A 25405-nucleotide genomic window follows, 5' to 3' on the forward strand; every position below is an offset into this window, starting at 1 on the left:
CCTAAGTTATTAAAGATGGCGGCGGAGCGGAGTCGCTTCCCGATGGACTCGCCGGTCCCTGCCTCTATGTTCGCCCCCGAGCCCAGCTCTCCGGGGGCGGCAAGGGCCGCGGCGGCTGCCGCCCGGCTCCACGGCGGCTTCGACTCGGACTGCAGCGAGGACGGCGAGGCGCTCAACGGCGAACCGGAGCTGGACCTCACCAGCAAGGTAGGCCCGGGCGCCGGCGCCGGCGCTGAGGGGACCGTCCGGGCACCGAGGGGTACCGGGTGGTGGGGCCGCGCAGTCTCCGGGGCGACGGCGGGGGCAGGAGGGGTCGAGCCCACCCACCTGTAAGTGCGGGACGCGCGGCGGGCTCCCCGGTGAGGGGCGGCTCCGGCGGCCGGCCGCACCGCTGTCCTTCCCCGGCGGCGCCCACCCGGCCTCCCGCCGTCCGGCTCCCGCCGAGATCACAACCCCTCGCCTCCGCCACGTGGAACGCGGGCGCCGGACGCCGGCAGCTACTCGCGCAGTGGTCGTCCCCACGCGGTGCCGCCTCCCCTGTGATCGAGAGTGGCTCTCCCCGTGGACTGTCCACGGCAGCCTAGGGTCGGAGGTGGCTTGGGCAGGGCGCGCGGGAGGATCATGTAGTCCGAGGGGGGAGCAGGGAGTCAGCTGCGGCTCTTCCTGGTGTTGGGAGAGGAAACATTAAGTAGTCGCTCAGTCCGGGAGAAGGACGTCTGAAGAATGTCTACTTTACAAACCCACCCAAAACAGAAGTGAAAGATGGGCAGTGACCCATCATTTCGCCATTCTGGGAGTGGGACTTTATGTTGTTTGACTGGAATAATGAAGGACGATTTAAGTCGTGTCTTCTGAGCTCTTGAGAAGGTGGGCAGGATTTAAGGGCTCATCTTCTGCTTGGCGTTGGGGGTGGGAGGAATAAAAAATTAAGTATAATTTGGGACTGGTGTTTCGAAGGTGCCTAACATTGCTAAAGGAAAGAATGCCAACTTGGGGGTCAGACAGGGCTGGGTTCCCTTTCCTGCCCTGCCAGTTAAAAAGGCTCTGTGACCTTGGGAAAGTTTCTTAACCTCTCAGTTCTCCGGCTCCATCATCTTTTTAGTACAGATGCATTGTGAAAACGAGAACTGTATGTAAGAAACCTACTATACTGCCGGTTACATACTACTCAGTAAATGTTTGAAGTGAACTGAATAAACTGATAATTCCCTGTGCAGATTAAGTAGCAGCTGACGCAGGATAGAGCACCGATACCGCCTCCTACCTGTTGTTGAGTACTTACGGTAGAGAAGTTTAACGACTTTTGAAAACATTTGTGACTTTCTAGTCTGTGGTGGCAAAATTGCATGAAACTTGGTCCAAACAGGAGAGAACTTTACCTTGCAGCTAATTGATCTCTCCCTCTAGTCTCTGCTGAGCACTTAGAAGCCGGTACTGCACCTTGTCACAGTGGTCCTGTCTGGTGCCTCTAATGCCATAACGAGGCTGGCCAAGTTCAGAGAGGATGGTCAGGGGAAATGTGTGAGGTAATGGGACACGATGCACACGTCCCAGCACCCAGGTTCAAAGCAGAAGCTCTGAGGAGTCAACTCAGGAAATTGCAAGAGATACACTTGACTCAAGCAGATGAGCTAGATGTCAATTCATGGCCAAGGTGCTGAAGAAGCCTGAAAGCAGTGGGAAATTGCAGGGCAGAGTTGCAGAGAGCAGTACCTCTACTTCCTGACCGACTTATTTAATGTTCCAGGATAGGGAAGTGTTCCTTCATCACGTAGCTGGGGAAGTCCTTCTCAGTATTTTAAAGTTGAGAAGCTATATGTAGATTAATACTGATGATATTGAAAAGAAAAACTGATGTGAAGGGAGAGAATAGAGGGGTTGAACAGATTGATTCCTGAGGAAAAGATTAGAAGCTATAAGTTTATATACTTGCTACAATTAAATGTGGGGATGGACATAAGGCTCTGAGAGCTTCCAAAAGGAGAAGCAGTTAGTGAACTGCGGTGGCTAGTTTCATCCAGGAAGATTTTTCTAGGATGATTGGGTGAAGAAAATTAATTACCACTTATTGAGCTGTGGACTGGATGCTTTACATGTTATCTTATTTGGTCTTTACAGTGGCCTTAGGATGTAGGTAGTAGTATCTCCATTTTTTAGATTAAAAAAGTGAGACTCAGAGGTTAAGTTCTTTGTCCAAGGTCACACATGAGTGGTTAGAGAATGGGATCTGACATGCCTGTTGGTAAATGGCCTCCTCAGATAAGTGGTTGATATTTTAATGTTATTGGCAGAAATTCACAAAATGACGGTGCTAATACCCATCTTAGGGGTAATGTGTTTTGTTGATAAAGATGAGTCTTGCAGCAGTTTTTACTGCCGATTCCTAAATAATCGAGATAGCCAAGGCAAGTTGGAACAGACTTCTTATGTTATTATGGGAACCATTGGCCTTGGATGGAGATCTCTGTGAGTTGCAAGCTGCAGGTAGAAGACTTTGGCATGTAGGTGTAAAGCACTACTCATTTAATTTCTACCTACAATGCCAGATTCTCAGTCATTGTGGATCCTGCCCCTCCCGTTAAGCAGCAGGAGGCAGGCTGCTCACACCCTCTTTTCTGTGGGTTGTGGTTCAGACATACTCATTTCAGTACTTCATATAACTCAACTCTCATAAGGCCTTGGGCTCAAAGGCTATTTAAGGAGAGGCAGAGAGGGCATGAGAGGACTGCCCAGCTCTTTTAGATCAGGGTGCTGTGGGGTTCAGTCAGGGTCTTTGGTCAGGCTCTTGATCTGCTTTGGCTGTGGTGTTCTTCTAGTAAGTGTGGTCCTAAGGCTGTTGGTTTCTCTTCTAGCTGGTTCTAGTGAGCCCTACATCAGAGCAGTATGACAGCCTACTTCGGCAAATGTGGGAGAGGATGGACGAGGGATGCGGAGAGACCATATATGTCATTGGGCAGGGATCAGGTGAGCATAGTTTTCCTTTCACTTTACTTTTTTAAAAATTCACTTTCCAAGCGGTTTTACAGATGCTGCTTTTCTACCGCCAGTACCCTATATTTGCATAAGAGGAGATGAAGCACAAAGCAAGGAAACTTCTTGTCCGAGGTGATAGAGTAAGTCACAGTTAGGTCTAGAATTAAGCCTTCCCTAGGCAGCTCTAAGTCTTCCCCTCCAAGCCTGATTTGCAGATCCCATTGCTACTTATTGCCTGCTTAGCAGAGAACCCCTGTGATACTTCTTGATGTCAACAAGGAAAGGACATCCAGAATTCCTCTCTTCAGCAAGGCTGCCTTGCCCTGGACCATACTGACCATTCGGTGGGGATAGCTGTGATAACAGAGGTCCTCTTTTCTCCCTGTGAGATCCCATCAGACATGTAGGCTTGTTGCCATTCTGGAAGGGACTTGTTATTGTCCTCCCAGCCCCTTATTCCATTGTAATGGGGCCCATTGTTTTAGAGGAAGGCAGCCCCCATGACAGAATCCCAGATTATATCCTGGGCTTTTTTCCCCCTGGTCATTCCTACTTTATATCCTCAATACAAAGCCTGCTTACTCTCATCTTCATTAAGACATTATCTTTGCTGAAATGGCAGCTGGACTTGTTTAATAATTATGAATTTAGCCTGTACCAGATCTTATCTCTGTCATCTTTACAAGAAGCCTAAGTAGGCCTCGATGCATCATTAAGGGACTAGTTCTCTTTGCTGAATGTACGTTTTGTAAAGGCAGGTAATAATTCTTTTGTAGTTTGAGTCTAAGATGGAGGAAGTCTCAAAATCTGTCTTGAACTATTTGACAGATATCTATTAAGTATCTTAGAAGGTCTTGATACTGTTGCAAAGCACTTTTAGATACTTAAAATCTGGTCTCTGTCCCAAGAAGGAGAGATGGCATATACATAGTTAACCTCAGTAGAAAACAATATTTGGAAATGCTGCAAGAATGACACAAGGAAGAAGGGTTTGATCTCCAAATGTTGCTCTGCCTTCCTTTGAAATGTTTCTCATATCTATCCTTTCCTTTCTGTATTTACTGCCACCTCCCCAGTTTTAGGTGTTACCACCTTAAAGAAGGCATGGTCAGAGAGATAGGCAAACCAAGAGGTTCTGTCAAGAAAGAGAGGGAGGGGCTTCCCTGGTGGCGCAGTAGTTGAGAGTCTGCCTGCCGATGCAGGGGACACGGGTTCATGCCCCGGTCCGGGAAGATCCCACATGGCCCGTGAGCCATGGCCGCTGAGCCTGCGTGTCCGGAGCCTGTGCTCCGCAACGGGAGAGGCCACAACAGTGAGAGGCCCGCTTACCGCAAAAAAAGAAAGAAAAGAACGAAAGAGAGGGAGTTGGCCAGCATTGTCAAGTGTTACAGAGACAGCAGGGAGAGTCAGGTTCAGAAAAGGCCATTCCATTTGGTGACTAGGGGGATCATTGGTAGGCTTTTGAAAGCTTTGGGGTCAGGTGCACACCTGGCCTCCTGTAATAGGATGAACCACTCAAAGGTCACTTCCAGCTTATAGAATTGAAGAAACCACATCTAGATCAGTTCTGACAAGCGTTGGGACTGTTCTTTGCAGACCCAGATTCTTAAAGCCCCTACTCTTTGCTTATTCTTTAATGTGGACTCTTACTGAACTTTACCATACCTTGGTGGCTTACAGTTAATTAACCCTCCTGTGGCACAGCATAACAAGATGGCAAACATTCATTAACACGTATTTTACACACCCAAGCATTATCTTTGCATCTACTAATTGGATGCTGTTAGAGTCATAGTGACTCCTTCCTGCTGGAATTCTTTAGGGGCAGAAAGAGATTGTAATTAAACAAGTTGAAGATCAAGCAGAAGACTAAAAGAGATGCGAGGCCCCCTGGGTCAGCTTGATCCCTGACTTTCTGTGTGTGCTTGGTGCTTGCCCTCTGTTTGACGCTTCCTTCATCTATAAAATCGGGCGGATGGTACCACCACTGCCCCCACAACCTGAGGCAAGTTTTGTAGGGATAAATTAGACTTTAAAAAAATTCGAAGCAGGGTGGAGGAATGTGCTCTTTAAGTATACATTCTTTTTTTCTCTTATTATTATTATTTTTTTTGGCCACGCTGTGCAGCATGTGGGATCTTAGTTCCCTGACCAGAGATTGAACCCACACCCCTTGCGTTGGAAGCACAGAGTCTTAACCACTGGACCACCAGGGAAGTCCCTAAGTATACATTCTTAAGTTACGGTTGATACTTTAAAAGGAGGCAATGTGACCTAGCAGTTAGTTCAGGGTCTGGAACCTGGTGGGTCTAAGTTTGCCTGATTCTTTTCCTTGTCTTAAAATGGGGATAATAATAGAATCTAGTCCATGGTGGCATGGTGAAGATTAACACTTGGCATATAGTAAGCACTATATAAATGTTAGCTAGTATTAATAGTTGCAGTAGTAATTTTTTAAGGGTTCCAGGTTATAGATGATTTACCATGAGATTTCTTTCAAAAAGAGCCTTGTTCATTCTTCACATATTAAACCGTGACTTTCTAAGACCCAGGTACTGCATTAAGAGTTTAGGGAGCATGGGAGGAGTGTTACATCTTTGTGGGAGGGTCAGAAAAGACTTAAAAGTCTTTCCAAAGGAGGAGGTGCCCCTTCAGTGAATTCTAAAGCATGAGTAGGAGTTTTCTAGGTGAGTGGAGACAGTAGTGAGTGAGCAGAGAAAGCCACAAGCACAGAGGCATGGAGGCATTGATGAGTGTGGAGTATTTGGTGGACCAGGAGTGATTCAGTAAAGTAGGAAATGTAGAATGTGAGGTTGGGAGTGTCAGGAGGGGAGACTGGACAGGTAGTCAGGGCCCAGATCTGAGGGTCTTTGAATGCCATACCAAAGCGTTTAGACTTTTATCCTAAAATTTTGGGGAGCCTTTGCATTATGTTGAGCAGGAGAGTACATATAAGAAAGGTAAGTCAGTGGCAGGACTGAGATCTGATTAGGTTCCTGCATGGCTGAATATGTGGCCTTTAGTAATTGGACCTCTGCGGCTTTTCTCCTTGGCCTTTGTTTCCACTCCTACAGAGTGAGGAGTATAGAGCGTGCTGGAGAAGGGTAATGTGACTGGGTGCATTTCTGGGAGCCCTGGATGGATGAGGTGACACTGGTGATTGCCTGCTGGTGTGGGGTAGGATCTGAAAGCTTCTCATTGTACCAGAAACAGGAAAGGTTGGATAGAATTTGGGGGTCTGGCAAGAGTGGCAGGGTTAGCTGGCCTTCTCTTAGGGATGCTTCCGAGACCTTCTCTAACCCAGAATATTTCCAGAGCGCAGTTGGCCATGCATTTAGAAACTCCTTGCAGGACTTCCCTGGAGGCCCAGTGGTTAAGACTCTGTGCTTCCACTGCAGGGGGCATGGGTTCGATCCCTGGTTGGGGAACTAAGATCCTGCGTGCCATGCGGCGCAGCCAAAAAAAGAAAAAGAAAAAGAAACTCCTTGGCTCAACTGCATCCTCTTTGTTCATTTGTTTTGCATTTTACAAACGTTTGAGGAGTTGGTATAGGAAAGGCACCCCCATGGAGCGTCCAGGAATGTTTGAGATATGGCCCTTGTCCTCGAGATGCTTGTGTATAGCAGGGGAAGACACACATCCAAAACTCTATTCCATATGGTAAACTTCATAAGGGAGCAGAATGGGTAGGATTTTGACAAGTGGAGATAGGCTGATTGGCTTTCTAGGGCAGGAAATACATGAGCAAAGGTATAGAGCTAGAAGAGTGCAGAGACATGGAGGGATGGTGACTCGGCCACCTGCACTGGAACAAAGCTTAGAAGGGGAGGGCGGGGGAGGGGGATGGAAGCCTCTAAGGAATTGGAACTGAGCGCTGCTGGGCCTGGGGAGCCCTTCCAAGGCTTTGACTCGGAAGTGACAACGTCAGAGCTGTGCATTCTTTAGGACCTTGAGCTTGTATGTCTATGCAGGATGGGTTGGCAGAAACAGAGACTGGATTTGCTAAGACCAGTTAAGGATCTCTTGTGGCGATTCAGGTAGAATAATGGCCTAAATCAGGCTGGTGGCATTGGATTGGCAAAAAGAGGAGAGCAGGGACAAGGAAAGGGGCAGGACTGGAGTGATGAGTGTTAAGCTGGGGTGACTGGAAGGATAGTGGTGTCATTAGAAATAGGTAAGGCAAGAGGAGGAACTGGTCTGGCACTAAGAGGAGCCCTTGCCAGAGGAAAAGCCTCTAGGTTTGGAATCAGAAGACCCAGGCTCACACGGCCCCTCTGCTCCCTCTCAGCACAGAGACCTCTAGGTTCTGTTTCCCCACTATTAAATGGGAACAGTAATGCCTAACTAATGGGGTTGCAGGGAGGACTAAAATGCTTTATTAATGGTGTTAGTTTTTGTGCTGTTGTTTAAAAAGGGTGTGGATGGAGCTCTGGGAAGAATGACTAGATATGAATGTTTTCATAGTTTTCAGAATGACAGTTGAACCCATAGAATGAGAAGGCCAAGGGGAATGTTTCAAGGATAGAGAAGAAGGCCACTGACTGACTACTGAAAAAGACGGCATCTGGGGACAGCAGCAGGAATAGCCTGCAGAGGAGACAGAAGGAAGACCCAGAGGGCCAGGAGGTGAATCAGAAGAGTTTGGGCTCTAGGCAAGCCGGGCGGGAATGAAGTGCCTCAGTAAACAAAGGGACTGTTGCCAGCAGTGTTGACTGTGACGGGGTCGAGGAAAGGGCATTGGATGAGTGGGCAGAACGCCACTGATGACTTGAAAACCAGTTTTTTCCATAGTCATCAGATCAGTGAGAAGGTGGTGAGGAAATAAAGTCAACAAGTGTCCATTACTCTGGAGATGCTTGGAGGAGATGGTAGCTCGGTAGATAAGCTGGGGCAAGGGAAGAGGGGTTGGGTCTCCTTTAGTTTAGGAAAGCCTTGAGCTTGTTTGTAGGGGGAGAAGTGGAAGGGGGTGAGAGAAGGTGCTGCAAGGTCTTTGGAGGCAGAAAAGAAAAGAGGTTGGGCACATGAGCCCAGGGAAGGAGAGGGGTGCTCCCAGGAGACAGCTGGAGGAGCTGTCATTCTACTGTGGGAATGAAATATGGCACCATGTGGACAGTACCTGCCCGGGACTGTCATACAGTAGGCATTCAAGAAATTAGTGGTTGATTGGTCCGTCCTTCCTCACCCTAAGCTGAGACTCATTTTTTCCAGCTACTTGCTGGACATTTCACCTGAGCCACCTCTGTTAAAAATCTGTCCCTAAACTCATTCTTAAATTCTCTCTCCATTTTCCTTTGTCTCCTGTCATTATCTCTTGCCTGGATTATTAGAATTACTTCCTAACTGGGCTCCCCGTTTCTGGTCTCTCGCTTGCCAGCGCTCACTTTACACTGCTGCTCAAGAGATCTTTCTGTCCCACAGCGATCTGATCTTGTTACTCCCCTGTGTAACCCCAAGGCTTCCCACCCTGGTACATATGTGTTTTGCTGCTGTGTGATGTTCGTCTGCCTAACTGTTTCTGCCTCTCATGTGGTCTCCTGCCACTTGACACCCTGCTCCCCAATGCGCCGAGCTGCTTACTGGTCCCTGAACGTGCCATGATCTGCCGTGCTCCGTGCTTTGCTCTGCTGCCTAGGATGTCTTTCCTCCTTTCTCCGCAGGCCCATTTTTCATGTTTGGAGACGCAGCTTGGAGTCAGCTCCCTGCAAAGCTGTCCTCAGCTTCCCCAGGCAATGCTAGTTGCTCGTGCTTTACATTCTCTTTGTACAGCTCTGTAGTAAAGCACTCAAGCTGTATTGCAATTAATTAATTTCCTGTCTCTCCCCGCTGGGCTGTGAGCTCGCTAAGGGCACCTGTATTCCCAGTACCCGGCCTGAGACTTGGCATAAAACCTAGGAGAGTCTCTGTGATTACTGTTGAATGAATTAATGAATGCCCTGCTTAATGGAGAAGCCTATTATTTATTAACTTTACTTGTGCGCAAATTTTTGAAGTATCTGGTAGAGAGAGCCATATTCGTCAGTGCCCAGGGTGGGACCTTGTGAGGGGTGGCTGACTGGCAGACTTGATGGCAGGCTGACGTCTGGGCCCTTGTCACCAGATGGGACTGAGTACGGGCTGAGTGAAGCTGACATGGAGGCCTCCTATGCCACGGTGAAGAGCATGGCAGAACAAATAGAGGCCGATGTCATCCTCCTCCGGGAACGTCAAGAAGCTGGGGGCCGTGTGCGTGATTACCTGGTCCGGAAACGAGTAGGAGACAATGACTTCCTGGAAGTCAGGTGAGGAGGCTTCAGAACAGTTCCAGGTCCCCTGAAGCATGACCCTGGGGTCTAGGGCTTCACACAGAACGGTGATTGAGCCTTTGACACCTGGCGTGTCGGGTACACCCTTTCGCTTCCTGAGGCATGGAAAGAGTGTCCAGAGACACCGATAGCTCCATTCTCTGTTTCTGCACTCCCTCATCCCTAAATATTTCCATTTGGAGAGAGTGGGAGAGAGGCCAACCATATGTTCTGTGGCCATTTTGTGGGCTGCATTTGCTTTCCCATCAGGCCGGGAGGCTTGAAACCAGGGTAACGGAGGAGAGCATTTTGTACCTCTCTTGGCTTTAGGGCTTCTGTCTGGCAGCTTTGGGAAAGCTAGTGGAAGTTAAGGGAGAAAGTCATTGTGGTGGGAACTCAGTTCCTCCTGAGTAACTTTCTACTCCCTGGATACAGCTCCAAGAGCATTCCTAATGTGCTCATCCATGAAGGGGCAGAGAGCTGGAGAGGCTCAGGGGCAAGCCTGTCCTTATGGATCCGGTTGCGGAGGTCCACTTCACTCACTCACCAACTCTCACACAAACGTATGGGTTTGTGTTCACACAGGGTAGCGGTAGTAGGCAACGTGGATGCCGGCAAAAGCACGCTTCTGGGGGTCCTGACCCACGGGGAGCTGGACAATGGCCGAGGCTTCGCCCGCCAGAAACTCTTCCGCCACAAACACGAGATTGAATCTGGTCGCACCAGCAGTGTGGGCAACGACATTCTGGGCTTTGACAGTGAAGGCAATGTGGTAAACAAGCCAGACAGCCATGGTGGCAGCCTGGAGTGGACAAGGATCTGTGAGAAATCCACTAAGGTGATTACGTTCATCGACTTGGCCGGCCATGAGAAGTACCTGAAGACCACGGTCTTCGGCATGACCGGCCATTTACCCGACTTCTGCATGCTCATGGTAAGTGGGGTGCTGCCGAGGAGCGGGGGCTGCAGCTGGGCTCCGGGGCTGTGGTGATATGCAGGTGTTTGACATTGTTCTGAGACAGGGCCTTTTGGTTCAGGGCTTTGAAATTGGGTAAGAACGACAAGTTTTGCAGGGGTGCCCCGCCTTCTCAAGGAGCGTACCATGATCCTTCTCCTAGCTTAGGCCAGGAGGAGGTCCTCTAAGCAGAAACCAAGGTGCCATTTGCAGACCTCTCTTATTTTTCGGAGAGGGGTAAGGGAGGGTTTCTCCTGGGGCATTTCTTATTACCTTCAGAAGTGTTTCCTCCTGGAGTTGGGCTACTTTGAGATGATACCAGGCAGCACCCTCAGAGATGGGGCGGCCTGGGAAGGAAATGGGGGAGAGTGCAGATAGCCGTTGAGGGGCCTGAGAGGTGGCCTCTTCTGAAGCCTGGAACCAGTGTCAACCAGTCCCACAGCTATTTGCTGAGAAGCTTCTGCATGCCTATCACTGTGCCAGGCCTGAAGACAGAGCAGTGAAGAGGGTGTCCCGAGCTCCCATAGAGCTTACAGTCTCGTGGGAAATAGATTTTTAAGCAGCTCATCATGTAGGTGAACTGAAAGGGGAAGGGAGCAGAGGCTTCTGGGCTGGATCATGTTTCGAAGCTCGCATTTGGGCCCCTTTGATCTTCCTGGCCAGAGAGTAGGAGTCTGTGAGGCCCACGGCCTTGGTCACAACTTCACAGCTTTCACAGAGAGTGCGAGCGAGCGAGTTTTCCTTTGGCAAAAATCCTTCTTAAAACCCTTCCCCATTTCCCAGTTCCTCCAGCTGTCTGTATTAATAAGTGTAGTAAATGCCAACATCTATTCAGAGCAAACTTGATCAAGTTGCCCCACAAACAGAGGTTTCCAGGCAAATTCTCCCCAGACCAGAGAGTAAAGAGAGGCAGAGCATATGTATGAACACTCTTGTCAGCTCTCTGCCCGAGGTTCTTGCAATCTCATTGTGGTTTTATCTCCCATATCTTTGAACGTTGCAAGGGGCCCTTACCACCTTGACTGGCTGAGGAAAGCCGCTCTACAAAAGGGTTTCGAAGGAAGAGCCATAGGGTGTATTTGGGGCAGTTGTTGGGTTGAGATTAAGAAGGGTGTAGAAATCAGTTTAACCTGAGCGTTTTTCTAACTGAGCTACAGTGATCAAGGTCAATTAACGGACATATCTTCACCCCAGACGAAATGTTACGTATTATCTGACTTTTAGGCCATGAGCTAAATACTAAAAATTTCTGTGGAAAACAATGAAATATTTCATTATTGTTCCATGGCAATCAATTTCCAGAAAAACAAAAACAAAAAAACCTTGAAAATATAGACAACAGAGAGAGAGATCATTCTGTTATCCTGCTTGGGAAGAACAAAAGCAGGTCTGGGTTGGTTAGGAAAGGTGGTTGGAGGGAATGGGAAGAATTAGGAGGGAAATGGTGGAAGTGTCTCGGTGTAGGAAAAGGGAACATGCGTGGGACATCTGTGCTGGTGAGGTGGTAGCTCACCTGGGAATCATAATGATCAAATGAGAGCATCGCTTGAAGACACTGGAATGTATATTTTATTTATTTATTTATTTATTATTTTTGGCTGTGGTGGGTCTTAGTTGCAGCACGCAGGATCTTTTGCTGCGGCGCGCTGGTGCTTCGTTGCAGCATGCAGGCTTCTCTCTAGTTGTAGTGTGTGTGTTTTCTCTCTCTAGTTGCGGTGCACGGGTTCCAGAGTGCATGGGCTCTGTAGTTTGCAGCACGTGGGCTGTCTAGTTGAGGCGCACAGGCTCAGTACTTGTGGCACGCGGGCTTAGTTACCTCGCGGCATGTGGGATCTTAGTTTCCCAATGAGGGATCGAACCTGCGTTCCCTGCCTTGGAAGGGGACTTTACCACTGGATCACCAGGGAAGTCCCTCTGGAATGTATAAAGCCCTGTATAAATATGTCTTGGCGATTTTAATTTTAATTTTATTTTGTTTTAGTAAGTAATACATTCATATGGTACAAAAATTAAAAGGTACCAAAGGACTTAAAGCCTCTCTTCCGCCTGTGTTGTTTCCTCCACAGGCAACCAGTACTTCCAGTTTCTTATGTATCCTCTAGAGATATTTTGTAATCACCCAGCATATATGTGTATATTCTCTCCCTCCAATTTCAGACATTCAGAAAAGTTGAAAGAATAGTACAAGGAGTACCATAAACCCACCACTCGGAGTCAACAATCATTAACATTTTGCCATATTTATCTGTACATGTGATAGATGCATATGTGGAGTTTTTCTGTGTGTGTGTATGGTTTTTGTTTTCTTTTTGTTTGTTTTTGTTTTTTTGGTTGGTTGGTTTTTTGGCTGAATCATTTGAAAGTAGATTATATTATAGACACTGTGACTCTTCACCCCAAATACTTCAGCACACAGCTCCTAAAATACTTTAGCACACAGCTTCCTACTGTTATTGCAACCAAGAAGACGAACAAGAGTTCCCTAATATCATACAATATCTAGTCTAAAAGTATGTATGTTATCTCAGATGTTCCCCCAAATGTCTTCCAGCTGCTTTTTTCAAACGGTGATCCAATCACCACTCTTTGTGATAGCATGCTGTATACCACCTTGCTCTTTCCCATTAAAACATATCTTAGAGATTACCCCACATCAGTTAAGAGTTTCCTCTTTCTTTTGTATCGCACACTTGTGCATGTCTCTAATTTATTTAACCAGCCTTTATGATGATATTTTAAAACATTCATTGTTACAGGAAGGAATGGTAACAGTAGTAACAGCTGCCATTGCTTTTTTTAAAAAATAAATTTATATTTATTTATTTGGCTGCACTGTGTCTTTACTGCTGCACATGGGCAGTACTCTTTGTCACGGTGCATGGGCTTCTCATTGCGGTGGCCTCTCTTGTTGCGGAGCACGAGCTCTAGGTGCACAGGCCTCAGTAGTTGTGGCTCGCGGGCTCCAGAGCACAGGCTCAGTAGCTGTGGCACCGGGGCCTAGCCACTCTGCGGCATGTGGGATCTTTCTGGACCAGGGCTCGAACCCGTGTCCCTTGCATTGTCAGACAGATTCCCAACCACTGCGCCACCAGGGAAGTCCCTGCCATTGCTTGAATACCTAATTCGTGCTAGTTGTGTGCTGGACCTTTGACATATGTTTGGTCATTTAAACCTAAGTGACCCTCTAAAGTGAATATTATTATCCCCCATTTTATAGATGGGGTAACTGGGGGCCAGGGATGTTAAACTGAATCCACTTTGGTGACTTTGTTTTCCCAGACTGTTTGTCTTTTTTATTGTTTCGAAGTCTCCTCAGATTTTGATAGCCCACACTGTTAAATTGGAGGTTAAAGCAATCTGTGCCCAGCCCAGCTTTCATCTACAGCCATTTTGTTTCTGGCCTAAGACTTGTGCCCCCTGTGTCCTGTTCTGATGGTGGCCTCAGAGATGGGAGTTCTCTCTTACCTCAGCCTTCTTTGAGCCCCTGTGCCCACCCAGCAGCAATCTCTGTCTCCCTTGTCCTGACAGTTCTTTCTGTGTTGGGGCAGGTGGGCAGCAATGCTGGCATCGTGGGGATGACAAAGGAGCACCTGGGCTTGGCATTGGCACTCAATGTGCCTGTCTTTGTGGTGGTCACCAAGATTGACATGTGTCCTGCCAACATCCTGCAAGGTAAGTGAAGCCAACAGCCAGTAGCAGTCTCTCTGTTTGGGGCAGTCACGCACTGTGGCTCCTTGGTGATCTGCTACCCGGAATTTTCTGTTTCCTTGTATTGTGCTTAGACCTTGGCCTGAATGTCCATCAACCCAGAATCTTTTGCTTTCTCCCTGTTTGCCTCTTGGTCTGAGCAGAGCTTAGAGTTATCTCCTGCTCATTGTTCCTTCTGGTTACAAATTCAAGGTCCCTGAAATCCCTAATCTGGCATCTCTTTTCAGATGGTTCCAGGCAGAAGGGGTTGGGTTTTACCATCTAAGCTGGACATACATGGAGACATTTGGGCAGAGAGTCTGATTACCTTTTACCACCAAAGGTTTCAAAACAGTGTTGCAAGACTAGGCTTTCATGCATCTCTCCCCCGTTGCTAAAGATGGTGGAAGAGAAGTGAAGACATATCCTTTTGGAGGGCCTCATAAGGACTTCTACAGGTGTCTAAATGTCCTAGAGATCCTTTTGTCAGATGAACTTTTTTTCCAGGAAGCAGGGCATTCTAAGAACAACATTGTCCTTCTGGTGGACCCCAAATCACTTGCTTATAGGATGCAGGTCTTCTGGAGACCCTGGAGAAACCTGACAGGTTTCAGACTTACAACCTTAGCAGACAGTCCCCATCTGTACTCTCCTTCTACTCTAGCAAGCACTTACCCACCCAAAGTTTTGATCCTCCTTTTGCTTCTCCAGGCATTATGGCATTTAACACTGTCCATCTATTTGTCTCCTGCTTGCATCAGTGATGAGTGGACCTGTCTTGCCCTAGAAGCCTGGCCAAAGAGAAGGCTATGTTCCCCTAATTTTGTTCCATTTTACCCTTTAAGAAACCTTGAAGCTGTTACAGCGCCTGCTGAAGTCACCCGGCTGCCGCAAGATCCCTGTGTTGGTGCAGAGCAAGGATGATGTGATTGTTACAGCCTCCAACTTCAGCTCTGAGAGGTAATGGGTAGGGAGCATTCACTTCTTCCTTTGATTTATTTATGTATTTTTAAATATTTATTTATTTGTTTGGCTGCGCCGGGTCTTAGTTGCGGCACGTGGGATCTTCATCGTGGCACGCGGGATCTTTAGTTGCGGCATGCGAACTCTCAGTTGCGGCATGTGGGATCCAGTTCCCTGACCGGGGATCGAACCCGGGCCCCTGCATTGGGTGCATGAAGTCTTAGCCACTGGACCACCAGGGAAGTCCTGGGAGCATTCATTTCTGCACAGGCACAGAAATTGGTTGAAATAGAAGATTGTGCTCTCAGCAATGTTGCTCGGGGGCTGTATCAGGTGACCCAGATTCTGAGGTACTGGTCTCACTGAGGTTGGAATCCCAGCTGATATTTCAGTGTCCTTATCTGTGAAATGGGAATAATACTACCTTCTTCATAGGGCTCTTGTAAGTGTTGGAAATGATGTATGTAAAGCACTTAGCACCGTGCCTGGCTGCTGTGTGATAGATACACAGCCATTTTTAGAATGGTTATTATTAATTTTTTTACACGGTTGTTTCTCAAAAGCTCTCTAATCACAGATCAGTTTTGGCATTTACTCATTAGCATGCCCTTTGATTCCATAAAATTTTTTTTTTTGGCCGTGCCGCGCGGCTTGTAGGATGCTAGTTCCCTGACCGGGGATCGAACCTGGGCCCTCAGTAGTGAAAGCGCCGCGTCCTAACCACTGGACTGCCAGGAAATTCCCTGACTCCATAAATATTTATTGGGTGTTTGTTCTGTGCTGGGCTTTTCATTTAGGCATTGAGGAGTCAGAGTTGACTTGGGCATAGTCCTTGTCCTCAAGGTGGTCGGCTCCTTGGTCAGAGATAATCTCTTGATAATAGTAAATTTTGTTAACACTGCTCCTTCTCCCAGAGTCTTGGGGCTGCTTAAGTACAGGACCCAGAGCAGCCTGACATTTTGGCCTATGTCTCTGCCCTGACGCTGTCTTCAGTACCAGCAGTTGGCCAGCAGAGGGGGTACGTTTCAGTCGACCCCATTTCAATTCATTTCATTTTGTTGAGTGCCTATTCTGTGCTGTCCCTACTCTAGGAGCTGTGGGAAATATATAATTCCTGATCTTGAGGAGTTTGACTAATCGTGAATAGGAGATATGGAGGCCATTCAGATAACAGACAGAAAATCAGATGTAGTCACGTGTAACAGAGACACAAAAAGTTCTCCCAAGACATACAGATAGCCAATAGGCACATGCAGTGTTGCTCAACATCATTAGTTATTAGAGAAATGCAAATCAAAAGTACAATGAGGTACCACCTCACACCAGTCAGAATGGCCATCATTAAAAAGTCTACGAATAAATGCTAAAGAGGGTGTGGAGAAAAAGGAACCCTCTTACACTGTTTGTGGGAATGTAAATTGGTGCAGCCACTATGGAAAACAGTTCCTCAAAAAACTAAAAGTAGGGGGCTTCCCTGGTGGCGCAGTGGTTGAGAGTCCGCCTGCCGATGCCGGGGGCATGGGTTCGTGCCCTGGTCCGGGAGGATCTCACATGCCGCAGAGCGGCTGGGCCCGTGAGCTGTGGCCACTGGGCCTGCGCGTCCGGAGCCTGTGCTCCGCAACGGGAGAGGCCACAACAGTGAGAGGCCCGTGCACCGCGATGAAGAGTGGCCCCCGCTCGCCACAACTGGAGAAAGCCTTCGCACAGAAACGAAGACCCAACACAGCCAAAAATAAATAAATAAATTTATTTAAAAAAAAAAGAATCCACCTGCCAATGCAGGGAATACGGGTTCGAGCCCTGCTCCAGGAAGATCCCACATGCCGCAGAGCAACTAAGCCCGTGTGCCACAACTACTGAGCCTGCACTCTAGAGCTCGTGAGCCACAACTCCTGAGCCCATGTGCCACAACTACTGAGCCTGTGCTCTAGAGCATGCTCCACAACGAGAAGCCCACGCACCGCAACGAAGAGTAGCCCCCACTCTCCGCAACTAGAGAAAGGCCACGCGCAGCAACGAAGATCCAGCACAGCCAAAAATAAATAAATTAAAATATATATATATCCTGTGACAAACCATAATGGAAAAGAATATGAAAAAGAATATATATATGTGTATAACTGAGTCACTTTGCTGTATAGCAGAAATTAACACAACGTTGTAAATCAACTATACTTCAATAAAATTTACCAAAAAAAAAAAAGTTCTTTGAAAACTCAGAGGGAATGAAGAGTGCCCATCTGGGAAGGATTCCCTAGAAGAGGCGGTGCTGGAAATGGGCTCTGAAGGATGAGAGGATTTGGTAGTTGGATAAGAGGGAAGGAATTCAGGCAGGGGGTGAACAATTCAGAGTGAACAAGTACATGGGAACAAAAAAGTACCAAGGTCTTAGGAGAAGGGAGGGAGTGTTCTCTGGTCTGGCTGGAATATAGGAATTTGAGAGAAATAAACTGGCAGAGATGTTGGGAGGAGGGATTCCAGCTGTCTTTTCTGCAGTGGAGAGTTGGTTAAGGTTTTAAGGATGTATGTGCTTTAGGAAGAAGAGGCAGTCATGATCGCTCGAAATAGGGTAGTGGTACCGAGACAGAGAGGAGGGGACAGGTTTCAGAGACAAAACTACATAGGAGGAGGAGGAGGCCTCAGAGCAGGTCTGGACAGAAGTAGGTGGGCTGGGCAGAGGGCCTGGGAGCCCAGTGAAGGGGTGGTGGGACCCTTAGCAGCAGCAGCCATTCCAGGAGCCCTCATGCTGCTCATCCCCTATCAGGCAGGAGTTCGCCACCTGAGCGCCTTCTTCCTCTCTCTCCACACACTCCCCACCTTAGGATGTGCCCGATATTCCAAATCTCCAACGTTACAGGCGAGAACCTAGATCTGCTGAAGATGTTCCTCAACCTGCTCTCCCCTCGCACCAGTTACCGGGAGGAAGAGCCTGCTGAGTTTCAGATTGACGACACCTACTCTGTCCCGGTGAGTGGGTTCTGGTGGACTGAATAAGGCGGGAGGCTGAGTGGCGCTTCCTACAGGGGTGCCGGGGCGAGTCTGTAGTGCCAGTGGACTTACTGGACCGGGGTCTTGTCTGCAGGGTGTGGGAACAGTGGTGTCGGGGACAACACTGAGGGGCCTGATCAAGCTGAATGACACGCTGCTGCTGGGCCCAGATCCTTTGGGTAACTTCCTGTCCATTGCTGTCAAATCGATCCATCGCAAGCGCATGCCTGTCAAGGAGGTGCGGGGGGGCCAGACGGCCTCCTTCGCACTGAAGAAGGTGAGTGTTGATAAAACCAAGAACTCCCCTCGGGCTCCGTGTTATGCTAGGCTCCGGGTCATCTCCAGTCCTCACAGCCGCTCTGCGAGGCAGGGATTACTGACCTCACTTTTACAGATGAGGAAACTGAGGCTCAGGAGAGCCTGAGTGACTTGCCCAGCATCCGGGGAGAACACCGGGACTTAAACCTAGGCCTGCCGGCCTCCTGAGCTTGGTGAGGGCAGCTGGGAGCCTTCCTGCGCTTCCTTCTTGCTGGGGTCCTTCTACGCGGGGCTGTTGAGTCCATGCCAGATCCTCTTGCCATTCAGCTTTCAGTCTCCTGGGGATTGGGGTCAGTGCTAGCTCCTGGGTCATTTGCACCAGCCAAGTTAACCAGCAAAGCCGGGTTTTCTGTGGGCTTCCCAACAGCCAGATCACGCTCGCCCTGTTTCTCCTACCTGAGTGCTTGCCTGCCTTTGCCCTCTCGCCACCCACTTAATTCCGACCCGTCTCGCAAGTCCTAGCTAAAATGCCACTTTCTGTATGAAGTCTTTCCTGACCCCCCAATAGCAGTGTTGAGGCTTTCCATGTAGCACTAAAGAAGGCCTGTGGTCCAGTGCAGTGAGAGGTCACGGCCAAGTTGGGGTGGTAGCAGTTCCCAGAAGGAGTCCTGGTCCTCTGTGACCAGGGGGTGAAGCCAGAAGGCATTATTGTCCCTGAGGTCTGGGATTCTCTCTCATTCAGATCAAGCGCTCGTCCATCCGGAAGGGCATGGTGATGGTTTCTCCACGCTTGAATCCCCAAGCATCCTGGGAGTTCGAGGCCGAGATCCTTGTCCTTCACCACCCCACCACAATCAGCCCGCGGTACCAGGCCATGGGTAGGTGTCTAAAGGCACTGCCAGCCTGAAGCCCCCTGCTCTAGTTCCCCCTACAGTGTGCTCCAGCAACCCAAACCCCAAAGTTTCAGCTGCAGCCAAAAGTCAGGTCGCTGCCCTGTTCAGTGATGCCATCCCCTCTGTTCCACCCACGAGCTGTGGCTTGTGGTTTATTCATTCTTGCAAACACTAACCAAGTACCAGCTCGGTGCTGGGCTCTGGAAACCCAGACCTCCCCTCAAGGACCTCACACTCAGTCCTTCGGCAGACATCTACCAAGTGCTGCAGTGTGCCAGGCGGTGTTGCCAAGGTGCTGGGGACAAAGACAAGATGGGCAAGGGCCCTGCCATCAAGAAGCCCACAGTCCAGAGAAGGCCCACATGCAAACAGAGTGCCCTGTGTTCAGGAACTAGGGACAAGTGGGTCTGGGGACAAGCGAGGTCTAACTGGAGGGAAAAGTGGGAGAATGTGAGGCAGGATCAATCCAAGAATGGGCCTCCAGTCGCTTAGCCTCACTCTGCCCTCTGAGGTCTTCAGCCTGCCACAGCTCGAGCTTGTTTCATGCTTTCACCCACTGCCTCCCCTGCCCTGAGGCCACTGAGTGGCTCAGGCCTCTCCTGACTTCCTGGCTCCCTTGGCAGTGCACTGTGGGAGCATCAGGCAGACAGCCACCATCCTGAGCATGGACAAGGACTGTCTGCGCACCGGGGACAAGGCCACCGTGCATTTCCGCTTTATCAAGACCCCCGAGTACCTGCACATAGACCAGCGGCTGGTGTTCCGGGAAGGCCGCACCAAGGCTGTAGGCACCATCACTAAGGTACGGCCGGGCAGACCACCTTGCCTGCCTACAAGAAGTGCCAGGGACTGCTCCAGTTCTAGACTGTGAGCACAGCACGCTCTGCTCAAGAAGCCCTGAGAAATCTTACTGACTGCCAGGGGCAGAGGCACCAGTCCCTACCTTGGGAGAACTGGAACAGCGCCGAGGTATAGCCTTAGTGCCATCTTCTCTGCTCTCCTCAGAGGTTTCCCTAGACCTCCTTTCTGCGCTTTGGTAGTGACCATGGAGGAGAGAAGGTGGAGTTGAGGTATGGCAGTCCGTGGTGGGAGAATGTCTGGGCCTAGCCAGTGTTGGCCTCTGAGATGCTGGGCACATGCTCCGGTGGTCTGGCTGGGGCCGTGCCCTTAGAGCAGTGGGTCCAGTTGGAGTGAGTGCTGGATAGCAGTGGGGCATGGGCTTGAGCTCTTTGTGTCCTGGAGCGCACCTTATGCCCTCTGCAGACTTCGTCCATGGCCTTGAGTAGCGGCACTTGATAGAGTGGTTTGACCCCTGCTCCATACATCCTGTCTGAGATCTTGGAATCAGCCTCAGGCTTGCTTCTCCTCCAGAATGGCCTTCCTTAGGCCCATCCACGTCACTAAGACTGTAGAGTGTGTTGAGTGGGGAGGGTCATCCTCGGAAGTCCCCTTGCTTCGGGCTGGCTGAGGGTTTGGCAGAAGCTGCCCGCACGTGCTGTGATGCCCTTGGGGATGCGGCTGGGCCTGTTCGCTGCTTTGTGTGAGGTTGAACTTGGGCCATAAGGGAAGGCTCTGAGTCAGTCCTTCCTGGGTGGTAGCTCTTAAGATTTTTGATGGCCACACTCCAAATGTTTCCAGCTCCTGAGACACTCACTTGATCTCTCTGGCAGGCCCAAAATTAAAACTTACCCCAGGCTCTTGTTACAGGGGCAGCAAGAGATAGAGTTGATGCTCTGGGCAGGCTGGACCCCAGCCTGGGAGCTGGGCTGAGTAGGAGATGGCTGAGGTTCACAGATTGTCTGTGGGAAGAGTAGCTGGGGCAGGGAACAGGCTGGAACCCTTCTGGGCTGGGCTGAGGCAGGTGAGACATCGGCCCTGGCACGCTGAGTGGAGAGGACATCTCTCCACCCCACTGCCCTGTCATCGCCCTCCTGCCACCCACCTCGCCCAGGCCCAGCCAGGCCACGGAGTGAGAGGTCCCTGAGACCTGAGGGGCGGGGCGGGGGCAGCTGAGCCCAGGTCACTGCCTGCAGCTCTGTCTCATCCCCCACCCCCTTGGCTCCTGCAGCTCCTCCAGACCACCAACAATTCCCCAATGAACTCCAAGCCCCAGCAGATTAAAATGCAATCGACGAAAAAGGGTCCCCTGCCCAAACGAGAAGAGGGAGGTCCCTCTGGAGGGCCAGCAGTAGGGGCACCCCCAACTGGAGATGAAGCTTGCTCTCTAGCGGCTGCGCAGCCAGCTGCGTTCGGCAGTCTCCAGCCACAGGTGAGTGTGCTTCCCAGGCTGGTCCTGGGCCCCTGACGGCCTCGGGCGGGGTGGGGGCGGGGGCGTGGCCGCGGAGGTGACCCGTAGGAGAGTGCCGGCAGCCTTCACCAGTCTGCCACGTCTTTGAGTTCCTAGATGGGTGTTTCCCACAACTCCAGGTCCCTAAGTGCTATCTAAGTGTGAGCTTTTTGTCTCTCAAGGCAGTGTTTTTCAAACTGAGATGTGGCGTACATGAAATGAACTTAATGGGTCCTGACCAGCATTTAGTTTTAATGAAAGAGAATAGAAAAAATGTCAGCGTTTCCCTGTCATAGTAAGAGTGAGCATTGTGTGTGTGAGTGCAAGTGATGTATGTACGTACTGCAGCCCAAACGTCTGAAAGACGCTGCCTTAGAGGGTCCTCCTGGCCCCTTCCCCGACGTGACATTTCCTTAGGGGTAGGTGGTCTTGGGCCCTGTCAGTGTGGCTCTCACTCGGCACCTCCTGCCAGCATTGTCCCCTGGAGTCCTCTCCTGGTGGCCCTCACATCGCCCCTTTCCAGCGTCTCTTCGTCCGACTCCTCTTCGGAGAAGGAAGCTTCTGCCTGGACCTGTCCTTTCCGCTCTCCCTCCCCGTCGAGTCTTTCCTCTGACTCCTTCATTTCTTTTTTCTTCCCACCTGCCAGCAGTGGCACACGTTAGTTCCTGCTCACTGTGTGCTTCTCTGAACGGCTCCTCTCACACCGGGATCACCTGTGACCCATCAGCTGCGAGGAAGGCAGGGTGGGCGCCGGCTCCATCTGGTGGAGGGCGTAGCAGATGGCTGCTCGCTCACCTCCTGCCCCCGCTCCCCGCTGCCCCTCTGCTGTCCTGTCCTGCCCTGCTCCCGATGGGCCACTGCTTCTCAAGCTCCTTCTTCTCTCTTTCAGCCCAAGCCCGGCAGCGGGGGCCGGCGACGGGGGGGCCAGCGTCACAAGGTGAAGTCCCAGGGGGCCTGCCTGACTCCCGCCAGCGGCTGCTGAATCTCCCCCAGCCCACCTCCACCACCCAAGGCATCCTCGTTCTCTGGCCACCACTCCGCCAGATGGGCCAGAGCAACTCTGACCACCGCTCGCCCTCCCCCAGGCCGCACCCGGAGCCTCGTCATTCCCCCCACCCCCGTTTTCCAGGGGGTTGTAATTTATAAGCTGAGGAAGGTGGCCAGACTTCTGGAGGACTGACCATCTCCAACTCTCTTCCCCACCTTCTTCCTCACTCACACCTTTTTTGTACATCTGGGCCCTTAGTTTTTATTCTTTTTATTATCTATCTATCTAGTGTGCGTGTGCGTGTGTGTGGGCGTGTGAGGTGCAGGAGTACGGCCGGTCAGGGCCTGGCAGTCTTTCCCCTTTCTCCTCCGTGGCTGGCCACCAGCCTCCAGGAGCTAGTTGGCTGCCTGTCTGTCCGTGCGTTCGTGTGTCTCTGTGAGAACCTTTCAGGGCTGTCAGGAGCCGAAGCGCGCCCTCCTTCCCTGTGCTCACTCTCCAGTGCGCCTGGAGCCCCGCCACGGAGCCGCCTCCAGGCTGAGGGACGTCCAGAGCAGGGGGCCGTCCTTCTGCGACTTGGGGATCTCAGCAGAGTGGAGAGCGGTGGTCCCCCTTTTCTCTTTCTCCCTCGTTTCCCTTAAACCCCCAAACAGGTAATGCCAAAAGCTCTTAGGCTGTAACTGTAGACGTGTGGAGGGTGTTGGTGACTGAGTTGTAGGACCCTCCTTGCCCCTCTGACCTTGCCACTGACCTGAAGACAGCTGTGGCTCTTCTTTCCCCTTGGAGACAATCCTTTGTTTGCCTGGCTGGCTGGGGTGGCTCCTCTTCTGCTGAGTCTGCCGAGCTGGGGCTCTCACCTTGCCCTGGGGCCGCCTCCTGCTTGGACTTTGACTCTGATTCTTGTTGGGCCTCAGGGCACTGATGAGTGGGCCTGGGGTCCGCCTGCTCAGGGTCACAGTCAACAGCACCTCCTGTTGGCGGGGGTGCCAGGTGTTCCTCTGAGCCAGGCCGGGACTGGAACCCCTCCTTCCCTGCCACATCGCCCCAGCATGGCTGCTACAGGAGCCCAGCAGTGAAGGGCCTGAGCCCCAGATTTGGAAGCTCCAACTGGGGTACAGGGAGAGCAGGTAGGAGGTAGTAAAAAAGATTCTTCCAGACCCAGCTCAGAGCATTAAGCCCTTTGGAAGAATCGTTGCCGGGGTGGGGGTGGTGTTGCCCAGGCCAGAGGTGGTAGCATGGGCCCCAAACCAGCCTGCTCGGAGCTGTGGACTGAAGCCCTCTCTTTAGGGTGGACCGATGGGCAGAGATATGTTCTTTCTCTAGCCTGGGACACCCAGCTGGCTGGGGTCCTTCCTCAGCCTCGCCTCCCTTCCATCCCCAACCCTTCGCCGCCACTCCTGCTTCCGGACTGCTGCTCCCCTCCCCTCTCCTCCTGACTGTTTCTAGTTACCACTGACCTGTGGCCATGGACCGACCAAACCAGCACACAAAATAAAAGTTTGTTCCAAGTTGACGGTGTCCTGTTCCCTGCCCAGCCCCTCCAGGTGGAGGTGCGGCCACGGGGAACTCCGTTGCTCTGCCTGCCCTAGAGCCCCCGGCTGCAGGCCGGGCCGGGAGGGGCCCAGCTTCTCCTGTCAGGCAGGCATGGCTTCAAAATGCAGACTCCTCCGCCAGCTGTGACACAGGACAAGTTGCCATCCTCTGAACCTCAGTTTCCTCATCCACGGCAAGAGGTAAATGCCTACGTCAGGTTGTTGCGAGGATTCAGCGAGAGAATGTGTGTGAGGCCCTGATGTGCCCAGCACGTGGGCGGTACCCGGTGAATAATGGTCATCACACTGCTTACCACCCACGCCGGCTCCCACGTCCATGGCAGAGGCCGCAAGCTGGGCAACAGGCTCAAAAGGAGAAATGTGCCGTGGACACGTCTCTGCTGTTCAGCTGGGGCTGTGCCAGGCATTTCCCTCGCTTCATGTTCTTTGATGTTCGCGGCTATGAGGGAGGTGGCGGTAGTTACGTTTTTCTGGTTAAGGACACTGGAGCTCAGGGGAACGGTGCCCCCAGCCCCCAGTCATTCCAGTCACCCACTCCAGCGGTGTCCTTCAGCCTGTCCTAGTTCCATTGTCTGCTGGCTGTTCCCCTCTTGAATTTTGACTCTGGTTCTGCTTACAGGGGCCGTTGCCCAGAGGTGCCTTTGTAATAGGAGTTCCAGCCTTGAGCAGCACCCTGTGCTCTCTGTCCCCACGGTGGGTGCTGTGGAATTTGTGTTTCCACAGGACTTGGCCATGGGGGACCTTGGAACAGGCAGAACCACGTTTTGTTGGAACTCTCCTGCCGCTGTGAGCATAACCACTTCCTTTACATTTTGCAGCTGTGGCCTCCACCCTGGCCTCTGCCTTCCAACACTCAGGTCATTCTGATCTCTGTGGTCACCAGGCCCACACCTGCTGGCCAGGGAGCTGACTGCAGCATTTTATCGTCGTTAGCTGGGACTACAACGGTCCCATATGGGTCTCAGCCCTACCAGCTATCTATTTGGAACAAAACACCAGCCCTTTTGTTGTTGATGAAGAATAAAGCTGTTAATGCAGTCACCTCAAATGGCAAATCCTGACCCTTTTGTAACGCAGCTAACACGTGTGGCATCTTTAATTCAGCCAGGCCCACTGTTCTGGCTTATCGGCCTCCCCAGCACAGAATAAGCCACAGGAAATGTGCCATGGTGCAGGGGAAGCGCAGGTTTGATTGGGGTCACGGGATGGACCATAGAAAAGACGGTGCGAGGGTTGTGCCATGAGGGCCTCTTAAGATTTGGACGTGTGCAGACAGGCCCCAGAGGGCACGAACAGAGGCCCTGAGCCCTGACGGTGTGCGGTAGGTTCCAGGGATGCGTTTACTAATGCCGCTCAGGGATGTCACGACCTTTGTTGAAAAATGGTGTTAAATGCAGTGCAAGTGTGAATGAAATAGGAGGTGATGAGGCGAGCAGTCGCTGAGGGGCGAGCCATAGTACTAGCTTTTTCCTCATGCAGAGAGAGAACTGAGGGCTTGAGTAACTGGCCCGAAGCCTTGGGCCTGGCTTTGCCTTCCACCCAGCACCATCTCCTGCAGCAGTTTATCCCCCAGCTCCTGCCT

At 51.0% G+C, this 25405-nt stretch overlaps 1 protein-coding gene across 4 annotated transcripts in view; it reads left to right on the forward strand.

Annotated features, from left to right (window-relative positions):
• The window catches only part of GTPBP1 (GTP binding protein 1), a 27741-nt gene continuing 2336 nt past the window's right edge, over window positions 1-25405 (forward strand). The window contains exons 1-12 of one of the 4 annotated variants that reach the window (XR_016395059.1): window positions 1-207; window positions 2853-2964; window positions 9071-9251; window positions 9840-10188; window positions 13758-13881; window positions 14742-14856; window positions 17682-17826; window positions 17942-18124; window positions 18848-18983; window positions 19622-19800; window positions 21067-21267; window positions 22175-24003. Coding sequence is in view for 3 of the 4 variants with exons in the window: in XM_022597021.2 (XP_022452729.1) it covers window positions 16-207; window positions 2853-2964; window positions 9071-9251; window positions 9840-10188; window positions 13758-13881; window positions 14742-14856; window positions 17682-17826; window positions 17942-18124; window positions 18848-18983; window positions 19622-19800; window positions 21067-21267; window positions 22175-22267 (2010 nt within the window). In the remaining variant the exon portion in view is untranslated. Of the gene's footprint in view, window positions 208-2852; window positions 2965-9070; window positions 9252-9839; window positions 10189-13757; window positions 13882-14741; window positions 14857-17681; window positions 17827-17941; window positions 18125-18847; window positions 18984-19621; window positions 19801-21066; window positions 21268-22174; window positions 24871-25405 lie in introns of those variants that run through there. The other 3 variants (XM_022597021.2, XM_089921331.1, XM_089921332.1) reach the window with 3 other exon arrangements.

The sequence above is a fragment of the Delphinapterus leucas genome, chromosome 11 (assembly GCF_059928025.1).
Source record: "Delphinapterus leucas isolate spDelLeu-1000000601 "Yukka" chromosome 11, BTC_Dleu_Yukka2, whole genome shotgun sequence".
Classification (NCBI taxonomy): domain Eukaryota; kingdom Metazoa; phylum Chordata; class Mammalia; order Artiodactyla; family Monodontidae; genus Delphinapterus; species Delphinapterus leucas.